Source organism: Bombina bombina, chromosome 5 (genome assembly GCF_027579735.1).
Source record: "Bombina bombina isolate aBomBom1 chromosome 5, aBomBom1.pri, whole genome shotgun sequence".
Taxonomy (NCBI): Eukaryota; Metazoa; Chordata; class Amphibia; order Anura; family Bombinatoridae; genus Bombina; species Bombina bombina.
The window spans coordinates 714,549,767-714,576,335 of record NC_069503.1 but is presented as its reverse complement, the minus strand read 5'-3'; the positions used below and the strand labels follow the sequence as shown (position 1 = coordinate 714,576,335).

The 26,569-nt window shown below is 36.0% G+C and overlaps 1 protein-coding gene across 1 annotated transcript in view; it reads left to right on the top strand.

Moving 5' to 3' along the window:
• The first annotated feature begins 799 nt into the window (after window positions 1–799).
• The window catches only part of NEDD9 (neural precursor cell expressed, developmentally down-regulated 9), a 52,058-nt gene continuing 26,288 nt past the window's right edge, over window positions 800–26,569 (top strand). Inside the window, exon 1 of the mRNA XM_053714745.1 lies at window positions 800–1,087. Within this exon, the coding sequence (XP_053570720.1) occupies window positions 1,076–1,087 (12 nt within the window). The 5' untranslated portion in view covers window positions 800–1,075. The remainder of the gene's footprint in view (window positions 1,088–26,569) is intronic.

Genomic DNA, 26,569 nt, shown 5'->3' with positions numbered 1-26,569 from the left:
TTTTTTCTTCGGGTCATCAAAAATAACCAATGGTGTAATCTATACTTTTGTTTTTAAAAACATAAATATCTGTATTTTCTGCGATAAGTAAAATGAGACAATGATCATTGTATTTTAAATAATGCCATCAAATGCATAACATGTACTAAAATCATTATATGTTATTAAAACTGCTTTTAAAAAAAATGTTTTTGAATAAACACTAGTAAGAAAAAAATGGAATATATACTTATTGACTACAAACTAAATTATTGAGTCATTTTGTCAGAAATATTTTATTACCCTTCTTTTAATAGCATTCTGTTTTGTGAAGACAAACATTTTCTAAAATGTAAATGCTACATATTACAGCTCGCTTAAACCTGACAGCTGCAACACTTTGAAGTTTCAAAAGAACAAAAACAAGACAGCATTAAAAAAAAAAATAGTTACCAACAGGGATGGTTTAAAAGGGGCATTAGACAGCGGTCCTTTTGTTTATACTTTCTTCCATAATGAGATATAATTAAGTAATGGGCTTTGAAATGAACTAGTGAGTAAAGCAGTCTACCAGGTCACACGAAGGTGACTTTCTAAATGATAAAATACATTTCTGAAACTAAAGGCCATTTCTTATTAAATAAATATTTTCCTGTTATGTTTGTATGCGCTGTTGTACGTGCCAATGCAAGGCAGAGGCCAGTAGAATGTGGTACTCCGTAATGACTCGCGTTCTGACCAATAATAAGGGAGCATGCAAATGAGCACTAAACTAGCAGCCTGCAGCCCGCACCAATCCTCTCAGACAGCTCTGCTTCCCTACTGCACACGGACTTGCTACCACAACACAGTTTGCCCGGAGTCACAACATTTATTCACTTCACTGCAAGTCACAGGACTGACTCACTACGCCTGAAGTCACAGTGTTGTCTCCTGTGGGCAGGACCACAGTCTCCTGGAGGCTCAGCTCTTGTTCTCATTTATTTTACTGGGAGACTCATTTCTGACCATTCTAAAGCGGTTTGAACAATCAGTACTTTCCAATGCTGGATACATAATTGTAAAGAAAACTCATATATAAGAAGAGCCTGCAAACATGAAGTACAAGGTGAGATCTACATTCTATTACTGTTATTATCTGCCGTCTGTATATAGGCAGCCATTATAACATTGTTGCGCTTTGTTATATTAGCTTAGTATAACTTAATAAAATATTTTTGTTGTTTGTGAAAACGATAGTATTTTATCAATCGTCTACCAGTGAACTAAAGAAGCTGTGTGTTTTGTGAAGGTAAGTTGCAAAATAAGCACATATGTGTAAATTTATAAACCCTGTTAAAACGTTTGGGATGAGGTGTACGTGTGAGCGGTCAACATGAGTTAGATGTAATCTGCACTGTTGTGAGCCTCCCAGCAGTGCAGAATGCTTTGTGGGGAATAAAGGATTGGACTCTGACTTTTTAATGAAGTATTGTGGCAAAGGTTAACTCCTCAGTGTGCTGGCAGCTCATGGCCATACACACTCGTTGGATTCCTCATCAATGTTTGATAAATGTGTAGCTATAAAATTAGAAAGTCATCTAAGTTGTTGTTTTTTTATCAAGTAGTGTGAGACAGCCTGAATCTGACTCTGTAAGGTGTATATATGCTTACAATACATTTGCTTTTTAGCAGCAAATTCCAGTTCAGTGCAATATTATGTTGTAGTTTATTATTACTCAATAAAGTTATTTTTATTTTTAGATACTGTATTGGTGTGACAGCTCATTGTGATGTTTGCTGCATTTGTTTGGTTAGGTTATATTCTGTATTCCCACAGTAGTTTATATTTTCTGTTGGTGATAGGTCAGGAATGCATCTTTATTGTGCAGTGCTGGTTGACAGCTTTATCATTTGTCACTATTGTTAGAGATTAAGTCTTTTTAGTCTCTAAGGACATAAATCAATTTTGCACAAAACATACTAACTTTCAAAATGGGGAAAAATAAAACATTTGCTTATTACAGGGCAGTACATACCTGGTAATTGCTCAAACAGACCTGTGATCTCATAGGGGTTAGAATTCACATGTAGCAGCAAGCTGTAAAGAAGTGGAATTTATTTTGTTTCAGTCTGCATACCTTTCTATTCAGCCTGGCATTGTTTTTACAGTATGACCTGGTACTCAAGCTGTGATTAGGTCATAACAGTTTCATTTATATTAAAATAAACATTCCAGTAGAAAATAATGTTCTCATTTGTGTAATGTGTGTGAATTTTAATACCTAGTTTTGTCATGCCCTTGTCTTTTAAAAGTATTGGATACCTCATGAAGCCAGACATCAATTTCTCCTACTGCTTTTTGAGTTCTCTATATATGTCTATTCATTTATTTCTTCCCAGTCTCCTAAAAAATGTGCGTTTGTTACACATTGTTATGAGTTTGCATCACAAGATTTTAGGAACTTATTGATTTTGCTTATGGAACATTAAGAGTGAAAGAGTCAGATATATAAGTTACATTGGATCTTGGGCACAAGGGGTCAGATATGTAAGTGTTCTATATCAGAGAGCAGAATCAGAAAGTTACGTGTGTAAAAAGTTGCTTCAGGCAGATAATAGGAGCCAAAGTCTACATGAGTTTTTCCAAAGAAATAAGTTTCACAACAAGTCAGGAGAAGGCTGATCATTGGGGCAGATAAACAGCTGCCCCCTGGCTAGCTCTATATTCTTATACAAAGCCATATTAACATATGACCAAAGGCATAGATTATGAGCTGTTATAATCTGATTGCCTATTCTGATATTTGAACCCATTTCTTGATTTAGGTGTGTATTTATGAGGCTATTCTTTTTAAGGCAAGTGATCAGTAATTTCTTTATGGCTGTTACTCTATGTATAGCTGTAGACAATTTATTTAGATATATTTTTAATGGCCATTTACAAAGAAAAGCAACACTGATTCATTATCCTCAAATTTAATATATCAAATTTCATTTTTTTTTCTATCAGGAGGAGCTCATAATAATTGCCAGTAAGCCTGATCTCATGTAGTCAGTCAAAACGTCATTATAGGATGAAGTTGGGAGGGGGCAGGTGACTGAAGCTAAAATTAGACCACTTCAGCAGTTGCTTAAATTCTTTCGAGTCACTATTGAAATTCCCTGTAATTAGATGTAGCAGTCTGGACTCTGGTTCATTCTTTGGTATATACTTTGGTGCTCTACTTATTCCTCTGTTAAATTTAAAGGGACATTCTGTGTACAAATAAAATGTTTTATTTTTAAATGAATGTTCTTATTTAAGCCCTGTAGGCTCGATGCATTGCAGCTCCTGAGAACACAGTCAGAAAAGCAATCACTAGTAGCATACATATGTATGTTCCAATCTATGAGATCTAGCATGGGTGAGCACTGGCTGTGCAACTTCACCTATATATAGTAATGCCCATTAAAGAAAAATTGAGTTTACAACTATTGCACTGTACAACTATAAATATGTTGTCTAAATCACTGCATGAAAAAAAATGTCTATTTTCATTTAGACCGTTGTAGTGGTGTAGAAAATGTCAGTGAAAAACACATTTACACTTATGGTTAAATGAGAAATAACAAACCAGACATGTAAGCTGCTAATCAGCCCTTAGAGAGTTGCTGATTTATTAGATCTATTTGTGGACACCTATGAGTAAGGGTTAATATATATATATATATACTCTATATATTCCTACCAAACTGTAAGCAAAACCTTGCAAGGAAAAAAGTGTGGTTGATATTGTGTTGTCTGGTAACCAGGTTGCACACATTTTACTGAATTGCTATCAGTAGTTTGGAAGCTTAGGCCTAGTTTCCATTGAGGTGGTAAAGTTTGTAAACTGGTGGTAAAAACATTTATCTCCATTAAAGTCTATGGAGAATTTTTATGTTACCCCCAGTTTTAAAACTTTACCACCTCAAAGGAAACTAGGCCTAAATTTGTAATTTGGTAAAATCCCTGTTTCCGGCAGTTAAAGCGAAATCTGATCTTTCAGCATGTACTGGGGATGAATACATAAAATAAATACTTCAGACTTAATCTAAATGTCAATAATATAAGGCTGAACTGTAAGCTATGTGGGTCTAAAGCCAGGACTCTGCATATCCTAGCAACTAGGAAGCTGCATCTACTGAATACTTCATTATATATATATATATATATATATATATATATATATATATATATATATAGATATATAGATATAGATATATATATTTCTTGCTGGCTCATAAATTAAATTTGTAAACCTCTGTTCTAAACATTAAACACCTTAAGATTGTAATATAAACAGTTCAATGGTATGAAGTAAACTTTGCAGTATACTTTTAATAACAATTTATTATATTTAATTCTGAATATTGTAGGCTTTACAATTCCTGAAAAAATGTGTATATTCCACCCAGTCATTGGTTGCACAGTATAGCGACCCATTTATAACTGTCCTTGATTAGTTTCAGCAGAACATGGCAGTGCCCATTAAAACTAAAACTTTATACTTATTTTTTCAGTATTTAAACAACTGATATAAAAGTAAGGTATACTATCAAGCTAATCTTTTCTTTGTATACATCATTCTGTCTAGCATCTATTTGTGTCTAATATTTCTTTAGGTGCCTGAATTGTAGTGGCGGAAATTAATGTGCAAACAATGTATATTTATTTTTGGGTTTAGCTACGTTTAATTACTTTGTTAATAAATACACAAATTAACTTTTAAAGGTAACATTTTTGCAGCAGTTATTTATAGATCTAATTACAAAGCCTGAACACCAATAACATGGAAAGATTTACTGTATTTCTACAAGGGGGACTTGTTACCTAGGCAGTGAAAGGCCCACAAGTATCTTGCTATGTACAGAAGAAATAAAGAACAGCGCGTGCTTTGTAGGCTTCGTTATGCTTACTGCTCACATTCCTAATCCCACCCTGTGGTTGTTAAATGTCTGGTAATTTAGCAAATAGTGTATGCCATGGGACCATTGATGGGAAAGCTGTGCAGAGCACTGAGGACTGTGCTCTTCTGAAGGGGGGGGGGGGGGCAATGGGGTCTTCATAACTGACACAATGTTTGATAGATAGACAGATAATATATATATGTGTGTGTTTGTGATGAAAATATACGTGAGTCTTATATTTCTTTATCATCATTGAACCCATTTTTTTTTTCTTTCATGATTCAGATAGAGCATGCAATTTTAAGCAACTTTCTAATTTACTCCTATTATCAAATTTTCTTCGTTCTCTTGCTATCTTTATTTGAAAAAGAAGGCATCTAAGCTAAGGAGCCAGCACATTTTTGGTTCAGCACCATGGACAACACTTGTTTATTGGTGCTGTCCAATCAGCAAAGACAACCCAGGTTGTTCACCAAAAATGGGCCGGCATCTAAACGTATATTTTTGCTTTTCAAATAAACATATCAATAGAATGAAGAAAATGTGATAATAGGAGTAAATTAGAAAGTTGCTTAAAATTGCATGCTCTATCTGAATCACAAAAGAACACATTTGGGTTCAGTGTCCCTTTAAGTTATAAGTATCTGCCCTTACAAAAGCACACTTCAGTAAATTACTCTTGAATTCTCTGAATAGGATTCAAGCATGTTGCCTAAAATGCTGCTTTAGGGATAATGTACTCAGCAAGCAGCTAATAAGTGTTTATTGTATTCAAAGCAGCTGCAGGAACACCCTTCCGAATGGACTCTCTCTGCAAACTTCCACTGTGAGGTTGATTTCTGCTACTGTCTCTTTTCCCCACAACTGTTCTATAGAGACTTTTGCAATATCCATATTTTCAGTAAAGGTGGTGGTTTCAATATGCAAAAACAGCTATTTCAAATGAAAAATAAAGATAAATGATATGTTTGAAAATCATTTAATACACTCCAGCAGATAAAATGGAGCATTGGATACATTTACTGTCTCCTTTTACTTAATGTAAGGAATATTATGTCCCTTTGAAAACATAGTAGAACTGCTGCAATTTGCATACTTGACTTTAACCTCTTGTCTGCATGTGCCCTCGATAGTAGCCATAGAATCAGAATCTTAGTTTATACACTTAACAGTAACAGTGACAAAGCCAATTCTTAATGTGATATCAGTAGAAAATAGGGTTCAGGACTGTTAATAATATATATTTTTGACAATATATCCAGAGGCGTAACTAGAAGCCGCAGGGCCCAGGTGCAAGAATCTAAGAAGGGCCCCCCCCCCAAAAAAAAAGAAAAGTGAATTTGATACATACCTTTTTTTTTTTACATTTAACACAGAAAAAAAATGTGAATCAGATTACATGTCTGCAAAAGGAGGTACCCTGTACCCACAGTCTGTGAGATGGTCTGACCCCCTATTACTGTATATAGTGACACTGTTTAGCCCACCAGTACTGTAAATAGTGAGTCAGTGACACAGTCTGTAATCTGCCGGTGAGATGGCTGGCCTGACCTGACCCTACCTGCCCCAGTACTTTATAAAGTGACCACAGTAGTCTGTGACATGTTCCAGCCCCCCCGTACTGTATATAGTGGTACTGTATAGACTGACACTGTCTACCCCCCCCCATGCTGTAGTAACAAGGTCTGTCATTTTCTGGTTCCACAAACATACACACACATATACATGCATAAATACACACAGTCACATACATACACACACACACACACACACATAAACATCAATGGGTAAAACAGAAACACTAACCCCTGTAGTCAGAGACACTAGTGAACCATCATGTCACACTTACATGATATCAGTGCAGGCAGTGGCAGGTCAAGGTTTTGTTTTTTTTTAAGCTGGGGGCCCAGTCGCAATTGCGACCTCTGCGCCCCCTGTAGTTTCACCCCTGAATATATTGCCTATATGTTAGTATACACTAAAATATAATTCCAGTGTAATAGCAGAAAGCGTATCCATATCATGATCAATAGTGCCATATCTCCATAGTTACTAATAGTGAAATCCACTATTTATTAAACTGTAAACACATAGTTTATGTGCAGTATAGGATGGAATTCATAACAACAGGAATGGAAGATATCCCCATTTATCCTACATACCGATGATGGGGTTAAAAACAGTTTACTGTGGCTTTGGGCAAAATTGTTGTTACAGGGAAATTTTATATGAGTATGTGTGCGCACATGTGTATATGTGAGAGTGTGCATCTGTGTCATGTGTGTGTATGTGTGTTCATGTGAATATGTGAGTGTGCATCTGTGTCATGTGTGTATGTTTGTGTATTCATTTGTATATGTGAGAGTGTGTATCTGTGTCATGTGTGTATGTTTGTGTGTTCATGTGTAGATGTGAGAGTGTGCATCTGTGTCATGTGTGTATGTTTGTGTGTTCATGTGTAGATGTGAGAGTGTGCATCTGTGTCATGAGTGTGTGTGTGTGTATGTTTGTGTGTTCATGTGAGAGTGTGCATCTGTGTCGTGTGTGTGTTTGTGTGTTTATGTGTATATGTGAGTGTGCATCTGTGTCATGTGTGTATGTTTGTGTTCATGTGTATATGTGAGAGTGTGCATCTGTGTTCATGTGTATATGTGAGAGTGTGCATCTGTGTTGTGTGTATGTTTGTGTGTTTATGTGTATATGTGAGAGTGTGTGTCTGTATGTTTGTGTGTTCACATGTATATGTGAGTGGGCATCTGTGTCATGTGTGTATGTTTGTGTATTCATTTGTATATGTGAGAGTGTGCATCTGTGTCATGTGTGTATGTTTGTGTGTTCATGTGTAGATGTGAGAGTGTGCATCTGTGTCATGTGTGTATGTTTGTGTGTTCATGTATAGATGTGAGAGTGTGCATCTGTGTCATGTGTGTGTGTTTGTGTGTTTATGTGTATATGTGAGAGTGTGCATCTGTGTTGTGTGTATGTTTGTGTGTTTATGTGTATATGTGAGAGTGTGTGTCTGTATGTTTGTGTGTTCACATGTATATGTGAGTGGGCATCTGTGTCATGTGTGTATGTTTGTGTATTCATTTGTATATGTGAGAGTGTGCATCTGTCTCATGTGTGTATGTTTGTGTGTTCATGTGTAGATGTAAGAGTGTGCATCTGTGTCATGTGTGTATGTTTGTGTGTTCATGTATAGATGTGAGAGTGTGCATCTGTGTCATGTGTGTGTGTTTGTGTGTTTATGTGTATATGTGAGTGTGCATCTGTGTCGTGTGTATGTTTGTGTTCATGTGTATATGTGAGAGTGTGCATCTGTGTTCATGTGTATATGTGAGAGTGTGCATCTGTGTTGTGTGTATGTTTGTGTGTTTATGTGTATATGTGAGAGTGTGTGTCTGTATGTTTGTGTGTTCACATGTATATGTGAGTGTGTGTCTGTGTCGTCTGTGTATGTTTGTGTGTTCATGTGTGTATGTGAGAGTATGTCTGTGTTCGTCTATATGCATGTGTGTATGTGATGTGTGCTTGTGTGTTTATGCATGGGTCTTTGTGCATGTGTGTCTTCAACCATCATAACACCAAGTATAACAAGATTGTGATTCAGGAATGTTAGAAAACCTCAGAACTTATAAAACCCTATAACATTATTGCATTTTTATTAAGTACATAATGTAACATGAAGAGAAAAAATAAATTGTAGTACAATATGTGGTTTAAGACTGCATCAGTGAATGATGTGGAAAGTCTAGGAAGGAAGGGTACCTTACAGTGGAAGCACCCCTCCCCACTCCATATTCATTTGGGTGTGTATTAAAATGGAAAGGAAATAGGAGGATTAAGGAATTCTGCTGTTGGGAGGCACATTCCTATTGACAGAGCTGAATATGTAAAAGAAGAGTGCCTGTTGTTTTTAGGTGAATATACATATAGTAATTCTTGCTATTGTTGCTAGAAAGTTGATTACAATTAAAGGGACGTTCTAGCAGTTATGCTGCAAAAGGTCATTTAACAGAAAGCCAATTAAAGGAGCATTAAACTCAACCCATTTTGCATATTAAAGATTACAATTTTAACAAGGTGTAATATCTTTTGCATGAAAAAGTTGTTTTTGTTTTCATTTTTAAACTAAAAGGAAGTGCACAACCCTAGGGATAAATTGTTTACTGGCGTATAAGGAAAACACCCACAGCTCTATTGGTGGACAGTGACAAGCATAAAAAAAAAAATTAAAGCTCAAAATCTATTTAAAAAAAAAATATTTTTTTTTTTTTAAATTATATTTTAGATGTAAGGGGGCCCACCCAACAAGAATGTCCCTTTAATTCTCTATAAAAAAAAATGGCATCCTTCTTTTTTGTGTAAGTTCTGAAGACATCACAGTATACTTTCCTTATGTTTGGCTGCCTGCCTGCTTACCAACACACTCAAAGCACATGTGAATGCTTTTTTGAAGGGAAGTGGAAAGGGCATATCTCATGTCACTTTCAGACTAGAGGAGACACAGTTTTGAAGAAATCGAGTAAAATTATTGCCATTTATTTCTTCAAAATGGACCGTTAGAACATAGACTTTGTTCATTTAAATTAAAATATAATGTATTATTTGGTGCAGTGTTTTATACAGATAGGTGCATTAAAGAGCCCATTAAAGGGTTTCGTATGATATAAGAATGAATGAATGCAGCTTCACATCAGAGCTCTTTTAGACAAATTCCCATTCACTGCGAGGCTGGAATTTCTCTGAAAACAAGCCTGTGAATTACATGCAAACAATGGGTACAGAAGAATGCAGCAGTGTCCTGGGAATCGAGTATGTTTGTAGTAAATGTCACTGTGTCCGTGTAAGGGGGATGCCTTACATATAAAGCAATGCATATATGTGTTTTACTGAGTGTTAAAGGGATAGTCTACTCCAAAATTGTTATTGTTTAAAAAAATATATAACACCTTTACTACCCATTCCCCAGATTTGCACAACTAACATTGGTTTATTTATATACTTTACATTTAAACCTCTAAATGTCTGCCTGTTTCGAAGCCACTACAGACCGTCTCTTAAAGGGCCATAATACCCAAATGTTTAAACACTTGAAAGTGATGCAGTATAGCTGTAAAAAGCTGACTAGAAAATATCACCTGAACATCTCTATGTAAAAAAGAAAGCTATTTTACCTCAAAAGTTCCTCAGTAGCCACATCCCATTGTAAATTATTTCTAAGCAGCAAATCAGTATGTCTGTCCCGGGACAGCTAAGGGAGTGAGCTTATGTGAACACTCATCTTATTTCCCTATTCAGTGTAAGGAAGTTTACAATGAAATCTCATGAGAGTTACGTCAAATCTCATGACATCACAGTAAAAGAGTTCATGACCTCAGGACTGTTGATGTTGATTGGATGCTGTTCATTTCTTCATATTTTTTTTACCTGCAGCTGGGCAACAGCTGAGTATAGGTTTTTACACAGAATTTACTTTGCTGAGCTGAGGAGATTGTGAGGTAAAATATCTTCCTTTTTTACATAGAGATGCTCAGGTGATATTTTCCTGTCAGCTTTTTACAGTTATACTGCATCAGTTTCAAGGGATTTAGCATATGAGTAGTATGTCCCTTCGCATATGCATTTTTATTAGCTTTTCACAGCAAGACACTTCTAATTCATGTGTGCTATAGAGATAACATTGTGCTCACTCCCATGGAGTTATGCAGGAACCAGCACTTATTGGACAAATTACAAGTCAGTAAATAGCCCTGAGATAAGGGGGCTGTCTGCAAAGGCTTAGATGCTGGTAATCACAGTAAAAATGTATATTAATATAACAGTGCTGGTTATGCAAAACTGGGGAATGGGTAATAAAGGGATTATCTATCTTTTTAAACAATAACAATTTTGGAGTAGACTGTCCCTTTAATGTAACATAATAAATAATGAATGAATGTATGTTTTATTTTCCATGATTAAACATTTTGGCCTAGATTACAAGTGTATCACAAAAATATTAGCTGTATTGCGCGCTAACACTGCTGAAATTAAATTAATAGCGCTTCTATTCTCCTATTCTTGAAAGTAAAAACTTTAGGACACAGGTGCACTAACATCTAGAAGTCTGATTGCATGGCCACGCTAAATGTAGCCACCAATCAGCAAGTGCTACCCAGATGTTGAACCAAAAATGGGCTGGCTCCTAAGCTTACACTCCTGCTATTTCAAATAAAGATACCAAGAGAACATTGAAAAATTGATAATAGAAGTAAATTAGAAAGTTGCTTAAATTTGCATGCTCTATCTGAATCACAAAATAAAAAAAATGGGTTCAGTTTCCCTTTAAGGCCTGATTGCTCACTGGCGGATATGCAGAATCCCTGCACAGTTTTGTTGGTGAATAGCAAAACTTTCCCACAAGTACAGAAACATCTGTTTTTACAAAAAAATAATAAAACTAATAACAGCTAATACATTTGATGTAGAAAATAAAGAAAAACTGTATTTTGTGTCCCTTAAAATGAAAAGGGTTGTGAAATTTTACAATTACGTTTTCTCTAAGTGTATCTTTTTTTTTTTTTTACTAGCTCTGTGGATAGAATGGGGTATCAAAAGACTTTCTTTCTACAGTGAATAAATAAATGTGCTCCATTCCGTGATTGCAGGAATACACTTGTTTATTTTTGTTTGGAGTAAAACAGGTGCTAACTTAAAGCATCTATTATTGCATTTCTTTAATCGTATTAATCACTACTTACACTATTATTAATTCACTTAATGTCTCTGTGCATGAATCCTAGTAGCCTTTGGCATCAACACCTATACTCCTTTCACTAAGTACATAATAACACCGGTCTCTCTGCCATTGCCTGCAGGAATAAACCTACGTCTTCATACTGCACTTTGTTTTTTTACTTTGGTGTGGCTTTATTTAGTCACGGTGAGATCATTTTATTTCAACACGTTTGTGTGTCTTTTTGGCATGTTTCGTCATGGACGTGTCAAGAAATAAATCTTTGTTTTGTTAGACCTTAAATATATATATATTTATATCTTAAAGTGATGATTACAGATTTTCCAGGAGATTTTCCTTAAAGGACCTCCCATATCATCTTAAAATGTTGCATCATTTTTGGCATTGATTGAAGATGTGTCCTGCTATAACCCATGTGTAACAGTTTGCACTCACGTGTCAATAAACATACATTTACTTGAAGCATAATTTTGCATGACAGCTTAGAAGGATTCAAAACAGTGATTCTTTAGTAAAAAAAAAATATATATAAAGTAAGCATAAAAGAAACAGATTGTGTTAAAAACAGCAAACAACTTACTTGTTTTCTTGCAAAATTAGTGCTTTAACATTCTCAGTGTAGCCGCTACCTGCAGGGAGAGAAGGGTGCTACTATGTGTTTCATTGTTGTAATAAGAAATAAAGAAAACACTAATCAGTTGGTTATACTTAATAGAAATCATTTCAATGTTTATCATTCATCATTTTAAAAGGATTTTACCTTTTATTGCTTTGTTTATAAATTTAATTTGTACAGGGTTCATTACACAGCCCCACAAGGGCGCAGGAGTCTCTACAGGAAGGCAAAGAAGGTGCTTTCCATTTGAAGTGGCTGCTAGGAGACACATGTACTAGCTCTTTTAATTTTCTTACCCATGCTCAGTAGAGGACTTTTTTGCAAACATCATGTGGCAGTAGAACATAAGTTTAATAATGGTATCTTCCTTATCTCATTAAAGGCAGAGGCTACACTGAGAATTTGCTCATTTTGCAAGAAAATAATTGTTTGCTGTTTTTAACATAATCTGTTTCTTTTTATGTTTACCTTTGATAAACATATACTTTTTTTTTTTTTACTAATGAGCACTATTTTATATGCCTTTAAGTTCTACTGCCACATGACGTTTGTAGCAAAAGGCCTGTTAAGTCGGGACAAATGATCTTCTTACATTTGTGACTACAGGCTCACAATGCAGCTTAATAATGATGCCATTAGGTTTTCCCAAAAGCTGAAATTGGGAACAGTGTGCAATATAAAAGCTAGGGGGTTCTTAACAGAATCATTATTTTTTCATATTCACATTTTCTTTTTGCCTTAGCAAAGCATAGGAAAGAAGCAATACCTAGAAAACTTCTACAGAAAGGTGGATACTGCTTATACATGCTGACATGCTTTATATATGTATAAAAGAAAAAGAAACCCCCAGTCATTTTTAACCTACAGTAAATAGGTTGCTGTTAAACAAGATTCCTCATTTAACCCCTTAATGACCGGACCATTTTTCAATTTTCTTACCCTTAATGACAATGGCTATTTTTACATTTCTGCAGTGTTTGTGTTTAGCTGTAATTTTCCTCTTACTCATTTACTGTACCCATACATATTATATACCGTTTTTCTCGCCATTAAATGGACTTTCTAAGGATACCATTATTTTCATCATATCTTATAATTTCCTATAAAAAAAAATATAAAATATGAGGAAAAAATTGAAAAAAACACACTTTTTCTAACTTTGACCCCCAAAATCTGTTACACATCTACAATCACCAAAAAACACCTATGCTAAATAGTTTCTAAATTTTGTCCTGAGTTTAGAAATACCCAATGTTCACATGTTCTTTACTTTTTTTGCAAGTTATAGGGCCATAAATACAAGTAGCACTTTGCTATTTCCAAACAACTTTTTTTCAAAATTAGCGCTAGTTACATTGGAACCCTGATATCTGTCAGGAATACCTGAATATCCCTTGACATGCATATATTTTTTTTTAGAAGACAACCCAAAGTATTGATCTAGGCCCATTTTGGTATATTTCATGCCACCATTTCACCGCCAAATGTCATCAAATAAAAAAAAAGTTCACTTTTTCACAAATTTTGTCACAAACTTTAGGTTTCCCACTGAAATTATTTACAAACAGCTTCTGCAATTAAGGCACAAATGGTTGTAAATGCTTCTTTGGGATCCCCTTTGTTCAGAAATAGCAGACTTATATGGCTTTGTGGTTGCTTTTTGGTAAGTAGAAGGCCGCTAAATGCTGCTGCGCACCACACGTAAATTATGCCCAGCAGTTAAGGGGTTAAATTAGGTAGCTTGTAGGGAGCTTGCAGGGTTAATTTTAGCTTTAGGGTAGAGATCAGCCTCCCACCTGACACATCCCACCCCCTGATCCCTCCCAAACAGTTCTCTTCCCTCCCCCACCCCACAATTGTCCCCGCCATCTTAAGTACTGGCAGAAAGTCTGCCAGTACTAAATAAAAGGAGTTTTTATTTTTTTTAATAAAAAAAAATAAAATGTTTTAGCTGTGATGGACTCCTGCCTTAGCCCCAACCTCCATGATCCCCCCCCCCAGCAATCTAACCCTCTCCCCTACCTAATTGCCGCCATCTTGGGTACTGGCAGCTGTCTGCCAGTACCCAATTTGCCCCCCAAAAAAGTGTTTTTAATTATTTTTTATTACTAATTTATTTTTTTCTGTAGTGTAGCAGCCCCCCACAATACCCCAACCCCCTCCCCCTCCCAGATCCTCATATATATATATTTCCCCCCCTCTTCCCACTCATTGGTGTCAGTGTGGGTAGGTGATCGCGGGCGTGCGCGCGCACCCGCGCGCGCGCGCTCCCGGCTCTCTCTGCATCGGATGCTTTCTAAGGGTATTGCAGGATGCCTCAATATCGAGGCATCACTGCAATACCCTGAGAGCTGCTGGAAGCGATTGCGATCGCTTCCAGCACTCTCTTAGACAAGTGACGTACCAGGTACGTCCATTGTCACTAACTGCAAGTTTTTGCAGGACGTACCTGGTACGTCACTTGTCATTAAGGGGTTAAACCTATTTTGTCATTTTATATATATATATATATATATATATATATATATATATATATATAATACTTCTGACTTGAGAAAGGAAGGAATTCTTCTGAAAGCTTGTCAACTTATAAATGTATAGTTAGTCCAATTAAAAAGTATCATTGCTCAATGCAATATACTTGTTATTTATCTCTCTCTCTCTCTCTCTCTCTTTCTCTCTCTCTATATATATATATATATAGACACACACATTTTTTTTTACATCTTTTAGTTGCATGTAGCCATTCAGGTCCTGTTCACAGGTATTAATTACCTCTGATAATACTGCTAAACATTCATTAAAATACTCTCTGGAAGACTTAGGTGCTTGGCCTTTATTTTCAAGTACTGAATGTAATGAAAGGGGTAATTTTTTATTATTATTATTATTTATGTTAAAATCTTGTTATCAAGTGGCAGATTCTGTTAATCCTCTCTGTCTCCTTTTTCAGTGTTTATTGTGAACTGTTTTACATGCAAACTACAAAGAGTCTTATCAAGAAAGCTGTCTTATCTCCTTGTTCTTTGAAGTAGTCTAATGTCAATAGCTGATAGGTAGCCTGTAAAATACTGATGTACTCTGCCTTGTGACTTATCTTGTAAACTGCTAAAGGTAAATGTAGTGATGTGGAGCACGCACGTTGTCATGAAGACTTGTACACATAAAAGCCTTATAGGGGAATTAGATTTTGAATTTAAATGGACAATGTACTAAGGCAACAAATTATAACAGTTCATTGTATTCAAAGTTGCTGCATGAACACTTTCAAATGAACTGGGCTCTCTCGCTGTTTTTATAGCCAATACTGCAGGATAGGAACTATCAGTATAGGTGGCTGTTTCAACCGGAAGAAAATAGCTATTGTTAGAATAGATCATTGCAAACACATTAAAGGGGAGAATAATTTACAGTACACTGTACATTTAAAGGGACAGAAAAGTCATAATTAGACATTCATGATTTAGACAAAGCATACCATTTTTTTTTTTTTAAACATTTATTTATGTCCAACAATGAGTACAAGTTCCATGAAAATAAAAAGCCACAGTCTTACAGTTCGTAAACACAATAAAGAAACAAAAACATGGAGAAAAAGTAATGATAATCAACCAAAATTGCATATTATCCATCATGTACTTAATCGGTTAAACCTAAATCATCTGCCTATCTGCATATTACTCATTGTTGGGTTATTTTATTTATAGGTAAAAAAAAAAAAAAAAAAAAAAGGAACCAAAAGAAGAAAAAAAAAGGAGAGAAAAAAAAAAAAAAAAAAAAAAGGGGGGGGGGGGGGAGGAATGGAAGGGAGGAAGATCCCGATTCTCTTGAACCTTCTCTAAATCACCAAATACCCAATAATATTAACTCCGAATTCTTAAATGGAGAAATTAAGTAATCGATTTCTCTCTCAGGGAAAATCTTAATAAATGGTGCCCATTTATCAAAAAATTTCTTTACATCAAGTTCATTATCTATATTAGTATTTTTCTGTTCTAAAACACATTGTTTCTTTAGATGATCCCTGATTTCAACAATAGTTGGTACCGACCTCATCTTCCATTTCTGACAAAGCAGATATCTGGTTGCTAAGATAGATAGATTAACTAATTTCTCATTGGGCATACCATTTTTTTTAAACAACTTTCCAATTTACTTCTATTATTTAATTTGCTTCTTTCTCTTGATATCCTTTGCTGAAAGTTTTATCTAGGTAAGCTCAGGAGCAGCAAATAACCTAGGTTCTAGCTGCTGATTGGAGGCTGCATATATATATATATATATATATATATATATATATATATACACTGATGGCCATTGGCTCACCTAAGTGTTCAGTTAGAAACCAGTAGTGCATTGCTGCTCCTTCAACAAATGATACAAAGATAATGAAACACATTTAATAATAGAAGTAAACGGGAAAGTTGTTTAAAATTGTATGTTCTACCTAAATCATGAAGGAAAAATGTTGGTTTTCATGTCCCTTTAAGGTCTTTTTTTATATCACAATTTAGGTGTCATCACCTTTATATAAAGTATCTTATTACACTTCAATTTGTGGTTAATAAGAGAAGAGGGATTAAATTCACACCACTCATAATCTACAAATCAGTAATTCAATATTTTAAAATAAGTTGAATGTTATGCACAGGGCTTTAATGCTGATTACTTTTAATGTCTGGCTTTCAGAGTTATTAGCAATACAATACATTTTCCCTTTTATTCTTAAGATATAAATGAGTTAATAACATAGTTGGCTTTATTTGTAATTTGTAAGATGAACTGTTATCGTTATCCTAATTTGTCTGGTGTGTAGATCACATGATATGGTAGATCCACAAATAAGGTTTACAGTTTGGTACTTTAACTCCCTCACTCCATTTTGCCCCATAGATGCACAAAGCTATATTTTAAATTTTCTATTGTCACCTTTGATTGGCTGTTCTGGTCACCCAAGCTTGCAGCCAAACCAAAGTCACACATTTCGCAATGCCCTGCAAAGTCCTATCAGTTGACTATAAAGAGAGGCACCACTAAAACTAAAAGGCAAAGGCAGATATAGGCAAAATAAGGTTTTAAAATGTATTATTAATATGATTTAATCGTAAACTATGGGGGGGGGGGGCGACATTTATAAAGAAGTTTCTTTGTTTCTTGACTCAGAAAAACAAACATTTTTTATGCTTGTGACACGTGTTACTATCCACCAACAAAGCAGTGGGGAAATTTGCTTAACAGCCAGTAAGCAGTCAGTACACAAACTTCCATTTCCAGTTGTAACATGTTTTCGTTTTTTTGTTTTAAGATGGATAAAAAGTACCAAAGATGAATAAAAAGTTGCAAATGCATACTAGACATTTTCAGAGTTTACTGTACCTTTAACACTGCCTGACTTCATGATAACTGCATTGCGTCATTGCCAACACTTTGTAAATAACATCCTCGCCTATAGAAACTGTTCACACGCTCCTGTGATTGAATAATAAGAAATGAGATTATTTCCCTGGCAGCATAGCAATAAAGATGGTTACAAAATAGGTAACATAAAAGGTCACTCGTCAATAGTCCCACAGTACAGTCCACCTTCAGATGATACTCGTGTCACTTTACGTACATCAGGTGAACAGTGAACATGACACAGCATATTGTGATTTCAAACTTAGTTTTATTGTTTTACAGAATAAATAGCTAAATGTGATGATCCAAAAATATTAAAGCTTTCTCATTAGTTTTTAAATAAAACCTTAATGTTAGTACTAATACCTAAATAATCGTTCACTTTAATGGATAATGTAAATTAATTCTCATTTGCTATATATTAACCACAGACAATAATGTTAATTGAGTACAAAATAGTGTTAAAAGGGACATTTAACTGAACATCAAATCCCTTATAAAACATTTACTTACTTATAGTAACAGTAGGTACTTGTCTGTCTACTAGTGTGGGGTAAAATGACCAGGGTTAGCATTGTGGTTAGGGTTTTACAGTATAAGTTAGATACACAAGACCATCATTTATTTGGCTTGATTTTCCTGAAATTTATATCTGAGACGTTTGCCTTTTCTTACTCCCCTCCCCAAAGAGAGGCTGGAGTGTGTATCTCATAATTTTTGTGTAAAAAATGTCCTTGTCCCATGACCCCTAGTGAGATCAAAAAAGCAAATTCTATAAACAGTGAATGCTGCAAATCAGTACTCAATAGAAGTGTTTAATATCCCTTTAAAGGGACACAAACCCCAACATTTTTCTTTCATGCTTCAGAAAGAGAATACAAACTTTACATTCACAGTTTCACATACTTTATATATATTCCTGCAATGATCAAGCAATCACTGTGTAGCATATAGGACAACATACTTAAAGGGACATAAAACACATTTTTTTTCTTTCATGATTTAGATAGAGCATGCAATGCTCTATCTAAGCTTGCTTAATTCTTTAGGTATCCTTTGTTGAAGAAATAGCAATGCACATGGGTGAGCCAGTCACACGAGGCATCTATGTGCAGCCACCAATCAACAGCTACTGAGCCTATTTAGATATGCTTTTCAACAAAGGATATCAAGAGAATGAAAGTAATTTATAATAGAAGTAAATTGGAAAGTTGTTTAAAATTGCATGCTCTATCTAAATCATGAAAGAAAAAAATTGTGTTTAATGTCCCTTTAAGTATGTTGTCCTATATGCTACACAGTGATTACTTGATCATTGCAGGAATATATAAAGTATGTGAAACTGGGAATGTAAAGTCCAATGTACAACACAACTAAGCCTATAATATTGGGTGAAATAAGAATGCTATGTTGCTTTACAGCTAGAACAGCAAACATTGTCGTCTACAGCACAATTAGATCAATGGCACCAAAAATAATAGCAATACGTTTTCTAAAACTATCTGGGTTGTACATACATTTTATATAGTGTATGAATTTCAGAGACTGTGTGGCCGCCATCTCTGGTTACATAGGCCTCGCTTCCATTGAGTCGTAATTCAGTTTGCGTGCACTCGCAAACCGTTAAATATGCTGTCGAAAGCAATAGCGTTTAACGACTGTTTCCAATGGCGCGTTATACCTCAATATCGGCTGCCGGACTTCGGCTGCCGAAAAGATTTTCGCGTCCCATAGAAAGTAATAGAAGCCGTTAATCGATAAATTATACCAGGTTTCCATTGAAAGCGCTAACCGTTAATACACTGTCGGAGGCTGTCGATACATTGAGAAATATTACCCCCAGCTCAACTAGGTGTAAAGGAGGAAAAAAGAGCTTTTTGAGGCCTGTTTCTCATTGAAATAGCAAATCACAAAAATATTATGAGTGTTTCAATGTACAAATAACATTATATATGCTACATTTATTGGTCCTATGTATAGGAATATTTGCACCCATGTTGTCATAGAAATTTCAATATGTATGTGCATATAAAAATATATGCAAGCACCACAATTATGGAACGACCTCCCGCACACTTTCAAACCTTCCCCATGCCTAATATCCTTTAAGAGATCCCTCTCTACATATCTCAAAACAGAATGCACCTGTCATTGTTGATTATATATTTCCTACCGGTTCTATGTTAAATTTTTGTGCATATATGGTGTATTATTATTTTTTTTTATTTTATTGTACCCATTGTATCAATGCAATGTTTTGTGGACCCAGGACATACTTGAAAACCATAGAAATCTCAATGTATCTTTCCTGGTAAAATATTATAAAAATAAATAAAATATCTACCTATTCAAAATGAAACCTTTGCCCAGGGATGCTATATATAATCTCAATACATATAGAAAAATAATTCAAAGGAAATAAGTTGTTTATCATGAAGATGAGTTTTATTATTACAGATTTACCCTCATTCAAATGTAATTTTCAATGTGAAAATCATATTTATTCAATACAAAACGATGACACATTAAAGTTATAATGTGTCATAGTACTAATATTTATAAAATATATGTAATGTCATGTCTGCTAAAGCAGATAATACATTTGCAATATTTAGACTATTAACCAAAATACATAAGTGCTTAATATTACATACTTCAAGAGATATGAAGTATTGTCTTTAACATGGAGTTATTGAAACATTTTAAAAGTGCATTGTGCATTGGTCCCAGGGAGAGTCTGTGTCTGTTCATATGATGTCAATTAAAATGTATTAATCACCTCTATATCATGGCAATCACATATATGTTGTATATACATCAGTGCATAAATATCCTAAAGATACATTTATCTAATTATTCTAAATATTGAATAATAATCTTGACAAAAAGGAGTGCATTAGTCATGATAGGTATTAGTCATGATAGGTATATATTTCAGATATTACATTCCACATAGGACTATAAGAATGAATGCAAGGTATTTGGCCATATCAACAGGAAGGAGTATTTACTTTTCAACTCTTCTATAACTGTATAACCCTTATTAGCTTCATCTGAAGGAGCAAACAACATATGCTTGTGGAATATAAATCATAACATTTACACATGTCACGTTGACTTATGTTAGATAGCATATACTGTATAAATTTCAGACACGTATCCCCAAGTATTCTTAAACGGCATAATATGATATCCTCAATAAAAGGACACATAAATTTATCAACAATGTACACCTGCATATTAATTGACATCATGTGAAATAAAAATGAATAAAGCTGTTCATTTTTAGCAGATAAACAGCTATTAGAATAATATTAAGGTATATGTTCAAATTTGGATTAGAAAAATGGATGCATATTTATGAGATGAAAATCGCACTTAAAAAAGTGCTTTAGTGCAAAAATTAGATATGATATATCTTGGGTTGAAAAAAAAGAATATTAATTAATTCTTGCGGCGGGATTTTGCCTTTGGAGGAGAGGTACTTAGGGGGGCAGTGTGGCGTCTTGTGCGACGCCCACCAGCTGAATGTGAGGCTAATAACCGCGATTCAGGGTCCTGCAGGGAGATGACAGAGGATGCAAGGGAGGATGGAGTTTGGGGCCTATCCGCGAGCCTCTCCACTGCCTCTGCCAGGCGGACGAGTGAGGCATTATGGATGTCCAGTTGGCTCTGTATCCTTCTCAAATCCTGCTGCTGCTGGAGCCTGGACAGCCTAAGCTCTCTATGTATGAGCCTCAGTAGATCATCCTGCTGGGACTGTGCCGGACCCTGTTGTACATTTGGTGTCTCAGGAACTAATAATTGGCTGGTTCCAGGGCTGTCTCTCCGTATTGGTGACTGTGAGGTTGTCTGTGATGGCACTGTTGGCAATACATTGGTGGGTGCAGTGGGTGGTGGTGTGGATTCCTGTTGTGCCATAGGAGTGGGAGGCATATAGTACAGATGATGCAGATCTGTATGCTGCTGTGGTGGGTGCATCATCTGCTGCTGAGGATAATGATGTCGTGGGGGGTGCATCATCTGCTGCTGAGGAGGATGTTGTGGGGGGTGCATCATCTGCTGCTGAGGAGGATGTTGTGGGGGGTGCATCATCTGCTGCTGAGGAGGATGTTGTGGGGGGTGCATCATCTGCTGCGGTGGGTGCAGCTGTGGGGGCTGTGCCATTTGTTGCTGCGAAGTATGCATGAACTGCCATTGTTGAGGAGGATGAGTCTGCTGGGGTTCAGAACCCAAAACATGAAATGTTGTCTCCGAAGTAGATGGAGAAGGGCATGATACATCCTCCACCTCATATGCCCTAGGCTGCTGCATATCATCTTCTAAGAGGCTGATATAGGAGGTAGTGTTACCATAGATATCCTCATCCTCCTCAGTGAATGTAGGAACATCCTGCTGTGGTGTTGGTGCAGCTTCATACTCCTCCTGTTCGGAACCTACAAATAAATATACGGTATGTTTACATTATCTATCTAATAGAATATATTACTTTGTAGCATAACAATACAGACTATTATATTCCATATTTATGTGTATATATGTACACACACACACATACACACACACACACACACACACATACACACACACACACACACACACACACATACACACACATACACACACACATACACACACATACACACACACATACACATACACACACACACACACACACACACACACACACACATACACACACACACACATACATACATATAGTGTGTTTGGGATAAAATCAAAGCATATATGACCATAACTGAGGAATCTTTATAGACTGTGTCTTAAAGGAACATTGTTAAAGGGACACTGTACCCAAATATTTTCTTTTGTTCAGATAGAGCATGCAATTTTATTCAACTTTCGGATTTACTCCTATTTTCAAATGTTCTTTATTCTCTTGGTATCTTTATTTGAAATGCAAGAATGTAAGTTTAGATGGTGGCCCATTTTTGGTGAACAACCTAGGTTGTCCTTGCTGATTGGTGGATAAATGCATCCACCAATCAAAAACTGCTGTCCAGAGTTCTGAACCTAGAAAAAAAGCTTACATGTCTTATTTTTCATGTAAAGATAGCAAGAGAATGAAGAGAAATTCATAATAGGAGTAAATTAGAAAGTTGCTTAAAATTGCATGCTGTATCTGAATCACAAAATAAATATTTTGGGTACAGTGTCCCTTTAAGGACAATGACACATGATTTATATGAAATGCTTAATATTCTTGGATATTATATTATCAATATTCTTGCTTGTCGGAGCAGATATACAATACAGAGTGCTTGCTGAACATATTAAATACAACTATGTAAATTTAGATTCATAGCTAAACACAGATGGGTATTTATGATATACAACATATATACATCACATATATGGTTATATTTAATATTGAATATTCACCTTCATACACCTCTTCAGGTGGCACAGAGGTGTCCATTGTCCCCTTACATCCGTAAACAGATTCATCCGAGATGACATTGGACAGCATCTCCTCCCATGACCTTAGGTGTATCCTCTTGCTAGGACCACCACCTGTCCCACGTGCATATTTGGCCTGCTGTGCCAGCTTAGCTTTGGTTTCCCTCCTGCAGTCATGATAGCGGTGTTTAATGCTGGCAGTAGAACGATTACGTCCTAAGCAGCTGACTGCCACTCGAATCTCCTCCCACAGCTTATTCCGGACAGCCGGCCTCAGGTTAGGGTTCTCCAGCTGAGCTGCCCTCTCCAAGTATGCCTCAACAAGAGCCTCCTTTTCCTCCTCAGAGTACCTCTCCTCTCTTAGCCTGCCCTTCACACCTGAAGGGCCAGCAGACACAGACTCTCCCTCCTGTGACTGGGGACCAGCCCTCTCTACCTCCTCTGTCCCTGCAGGCTGTGACAGGCTACCACCAGCCCCACCCCCAGTTGCCACAGTCTGCCCCACTTTCCCTTTTCTTTTTGTGCCTAGCTGAGGCTGACTCCTCCTCACTCCTCCCACCTCCATTCCTCTTCCACCCTCTCTCCTTCCCTCCTCTGCCAGGGTTTGAGGAAGGACAAATCCTCCACCCAAACCTCGGCCCCTATTCCTGCCCATACTACTCCCTACTTCCCCCCTCCCCCTCCCTCTATCCACCCTCACCACTGCCCTCCCCCTAGCCACCCCCTTCCCAACTCCACTAGGCCTATCCATCCCTTTCTCCTTCCTCCCTAACTCTAACCTAACACTAAAGTCCCTAGCTTACCTAACTACACTAATTCACCTAACTAAACCCTAAATTAAATAGCCCCAAAACTAACTACCTAACCTATCTAGACCCTAACTATCTCTATTCTATATCCCTCAAAATAAAAATAAAATGTGGGGGTGAAAATAAACAAAGGGATGTAAATGAAAAAGGAAAAACTAAGGAGGATTAGAACAAAATTATAGAAAAATAATAAGGGATGCAAATTAAGAAAGGGGTGAGCTATATAGTCAAATGAAACCAAAAATATGGGATGTTAAAAAAAAAAAAATAGGATGGGCAAAATGTATATATAAAAAAACAAGTTATATAGTGAGGAAGGGAAGGGTAGTCAAAGGGGGGATGGGAAGTGGAATAAGGGGATTAATGAAAGGAGTAATAAAGGAAGATGGGGATATGGGGGTTAATGAAAAAAAAAATGTGAATGTGTTTGTATCAAATAAAAGTGTGTATGTGTGTGTGTGTGTATTTGTGTGTATAAACTAATGTGTGTTAATTAACTAATGTATGGATGTGTGTGTGTGTGTTCCTAATATTATATGAGGCCTACAATAAGAATATATGGAAATCAAATATCAAACTCTCCACTAACTCTCAAACAACTCTCAAAAACCCAAAACTCCTACCAACGCAACTAGCTCCCGTGTCTTTCTCTCTAGAGGCGATCACAGGTAAAGAGCGCAGGCGCAAACCGTTATTCTTATAGACAGAGGTCGGGTTACCATGGCAATGCACTTGTTATGGCGCGCTTTTCGACAAATCCGACATCGGTTGGCAACGCAAACTTACGTACGGCCGAAAAGAGCGACTGCGCGCAACACGCTAATCTTTTCAATGGAAACCTGGTACTAAAATGGAGCCGTAAATTACCTTTAGCTGTCGTCCGCTTCGGTAGCTTACGGCTCCATTTTTAACGACTCAATGGAAGCGAGCTCTTAGTGGTTAATCCTGTAGCAAAACACAGAACCCCAGTGTGCCGGCTTGCCTGGCTCTTTATAAACATAATACAGGTACCTACGTCACTCCCCTTGTTTATGCACTGTGTGTCTCTCGTCCTTTGCCATCATCTGATCAGGCTTGTTAGGCATATTTTTTGTTCATTATTATGAGAATTGAATACGATCAAAGAAGGATTAGCCAAATATCCAAGTTTTTTGATCTTGCCCTTACTAGGAGAAGTTAGTGAAAAAGTCAGAACTATTTCAGCATTCCTAGGGATCATGTTCATTTTGGCAGTAAATGGTTCCTAAGATGTGCTTTATTAATGGACATTGCATTGTATTAAAAACAAATTCACTAACTGCTGGAAATAATAGAAAGAAAGAAAATAAGAAATGAATACCTACATATTTTAATAGCAACTGATGAGATGGACATGGACCCAATCACTATCTATCTATAAACAGATGAGTACAACAATTGGCTTTTTTCTCTGTCTTTAACATTTCCACCAATTAGTCAGCTGTAGTGATATTTTTCCATTTATATATAACATTTAATTTGAAAATCCTTAACCTAAGTTTTCTATTCATTTTCTTTAGAAACGTTCTATATCTTTCCGAATTAGTGCAGTGCTACAGCTCCACCCTCCTAAAAATAGACAAATTGTTTGCAATTGTAGAATATTCTAGTGTAGATGACAAGCAAGCAATTTGCAACCATAGAAACAGATGTAGGTGAGGTGAGTTGTAACATTTCTTTAAACCATTGAATGCATTGCTTTACTATTCAGTTCATCTAGCACTCTCTGCCATCCCTAACAAACAATGTGGAACTTTGCTGTCTTTTTTTTAGTTTTTCAATAACCAGAAGATCATTCATCCATAAGTTACCAGTTCAAACATGAAATGGCAAAAGAAGAAGCTATTAGTTGGGCTAATTAGATTTCTGAATTCTCTGTTACCAGCAACTACAGGACTGTGAGAATATTTATTGAGAGGCCACATTCTATTTTGTATTTGCATAATAGTAGGCAGGTGGTCACAAGGCCATGGCGTTAGGAGAAAGATATATAATACCAAACTAGGACTTTCCCTGGGATTTTAGTATTTACTAGTTTAGATTAATTATTCATCCCTCTTAGATCTCAAGTCTTTTGTTTAATATTTGCCATCCCAAATATGCAGTTTCAAAGAATATGATCCTAGAAATGTAATTGATTTTCTCTATTCAGATCATTTAGTTGAATTAAACATAACATTGCTCACATACAGCTCAATGTAGCGGTATAAACTTTCACTAAACAATTGTAGGGTTTGTCCTGTGAAAGTCAACAGTCTACTGCAGTTCGTCAAACTCAGCTGCTGTTACTCAGATTTAGAAAAGAAAAACATTGACTGTTTTCAAAATTAAACTGACTTTACAGGAATTAAAAAAAATAAAGAAATCACTAACTAGCTTAGCTTAGAGTTTGCACGGTCAGTTAATAAACACACAGCAAAAAAAGATATTTGTTTAAAATATTCCAATGAAATACATTTACTTTTACACTAGAACATCTCTTTAAAGGGATATAAAAGTCCAAACTTTAGAGAATGATCAATTTTAATTTATTCTCTTAGTTTCCTTTGTTGAAAAGCATACCTAGGTAGTCTTATGAGCAGCAATACACTAGTGAGACCTATTTGGTGCTTGGTGGCTACACACATATGCCTCACAGATTAGTTCAGTTAGCTCCCAGTAGTGCAATGCTGCTCTGCA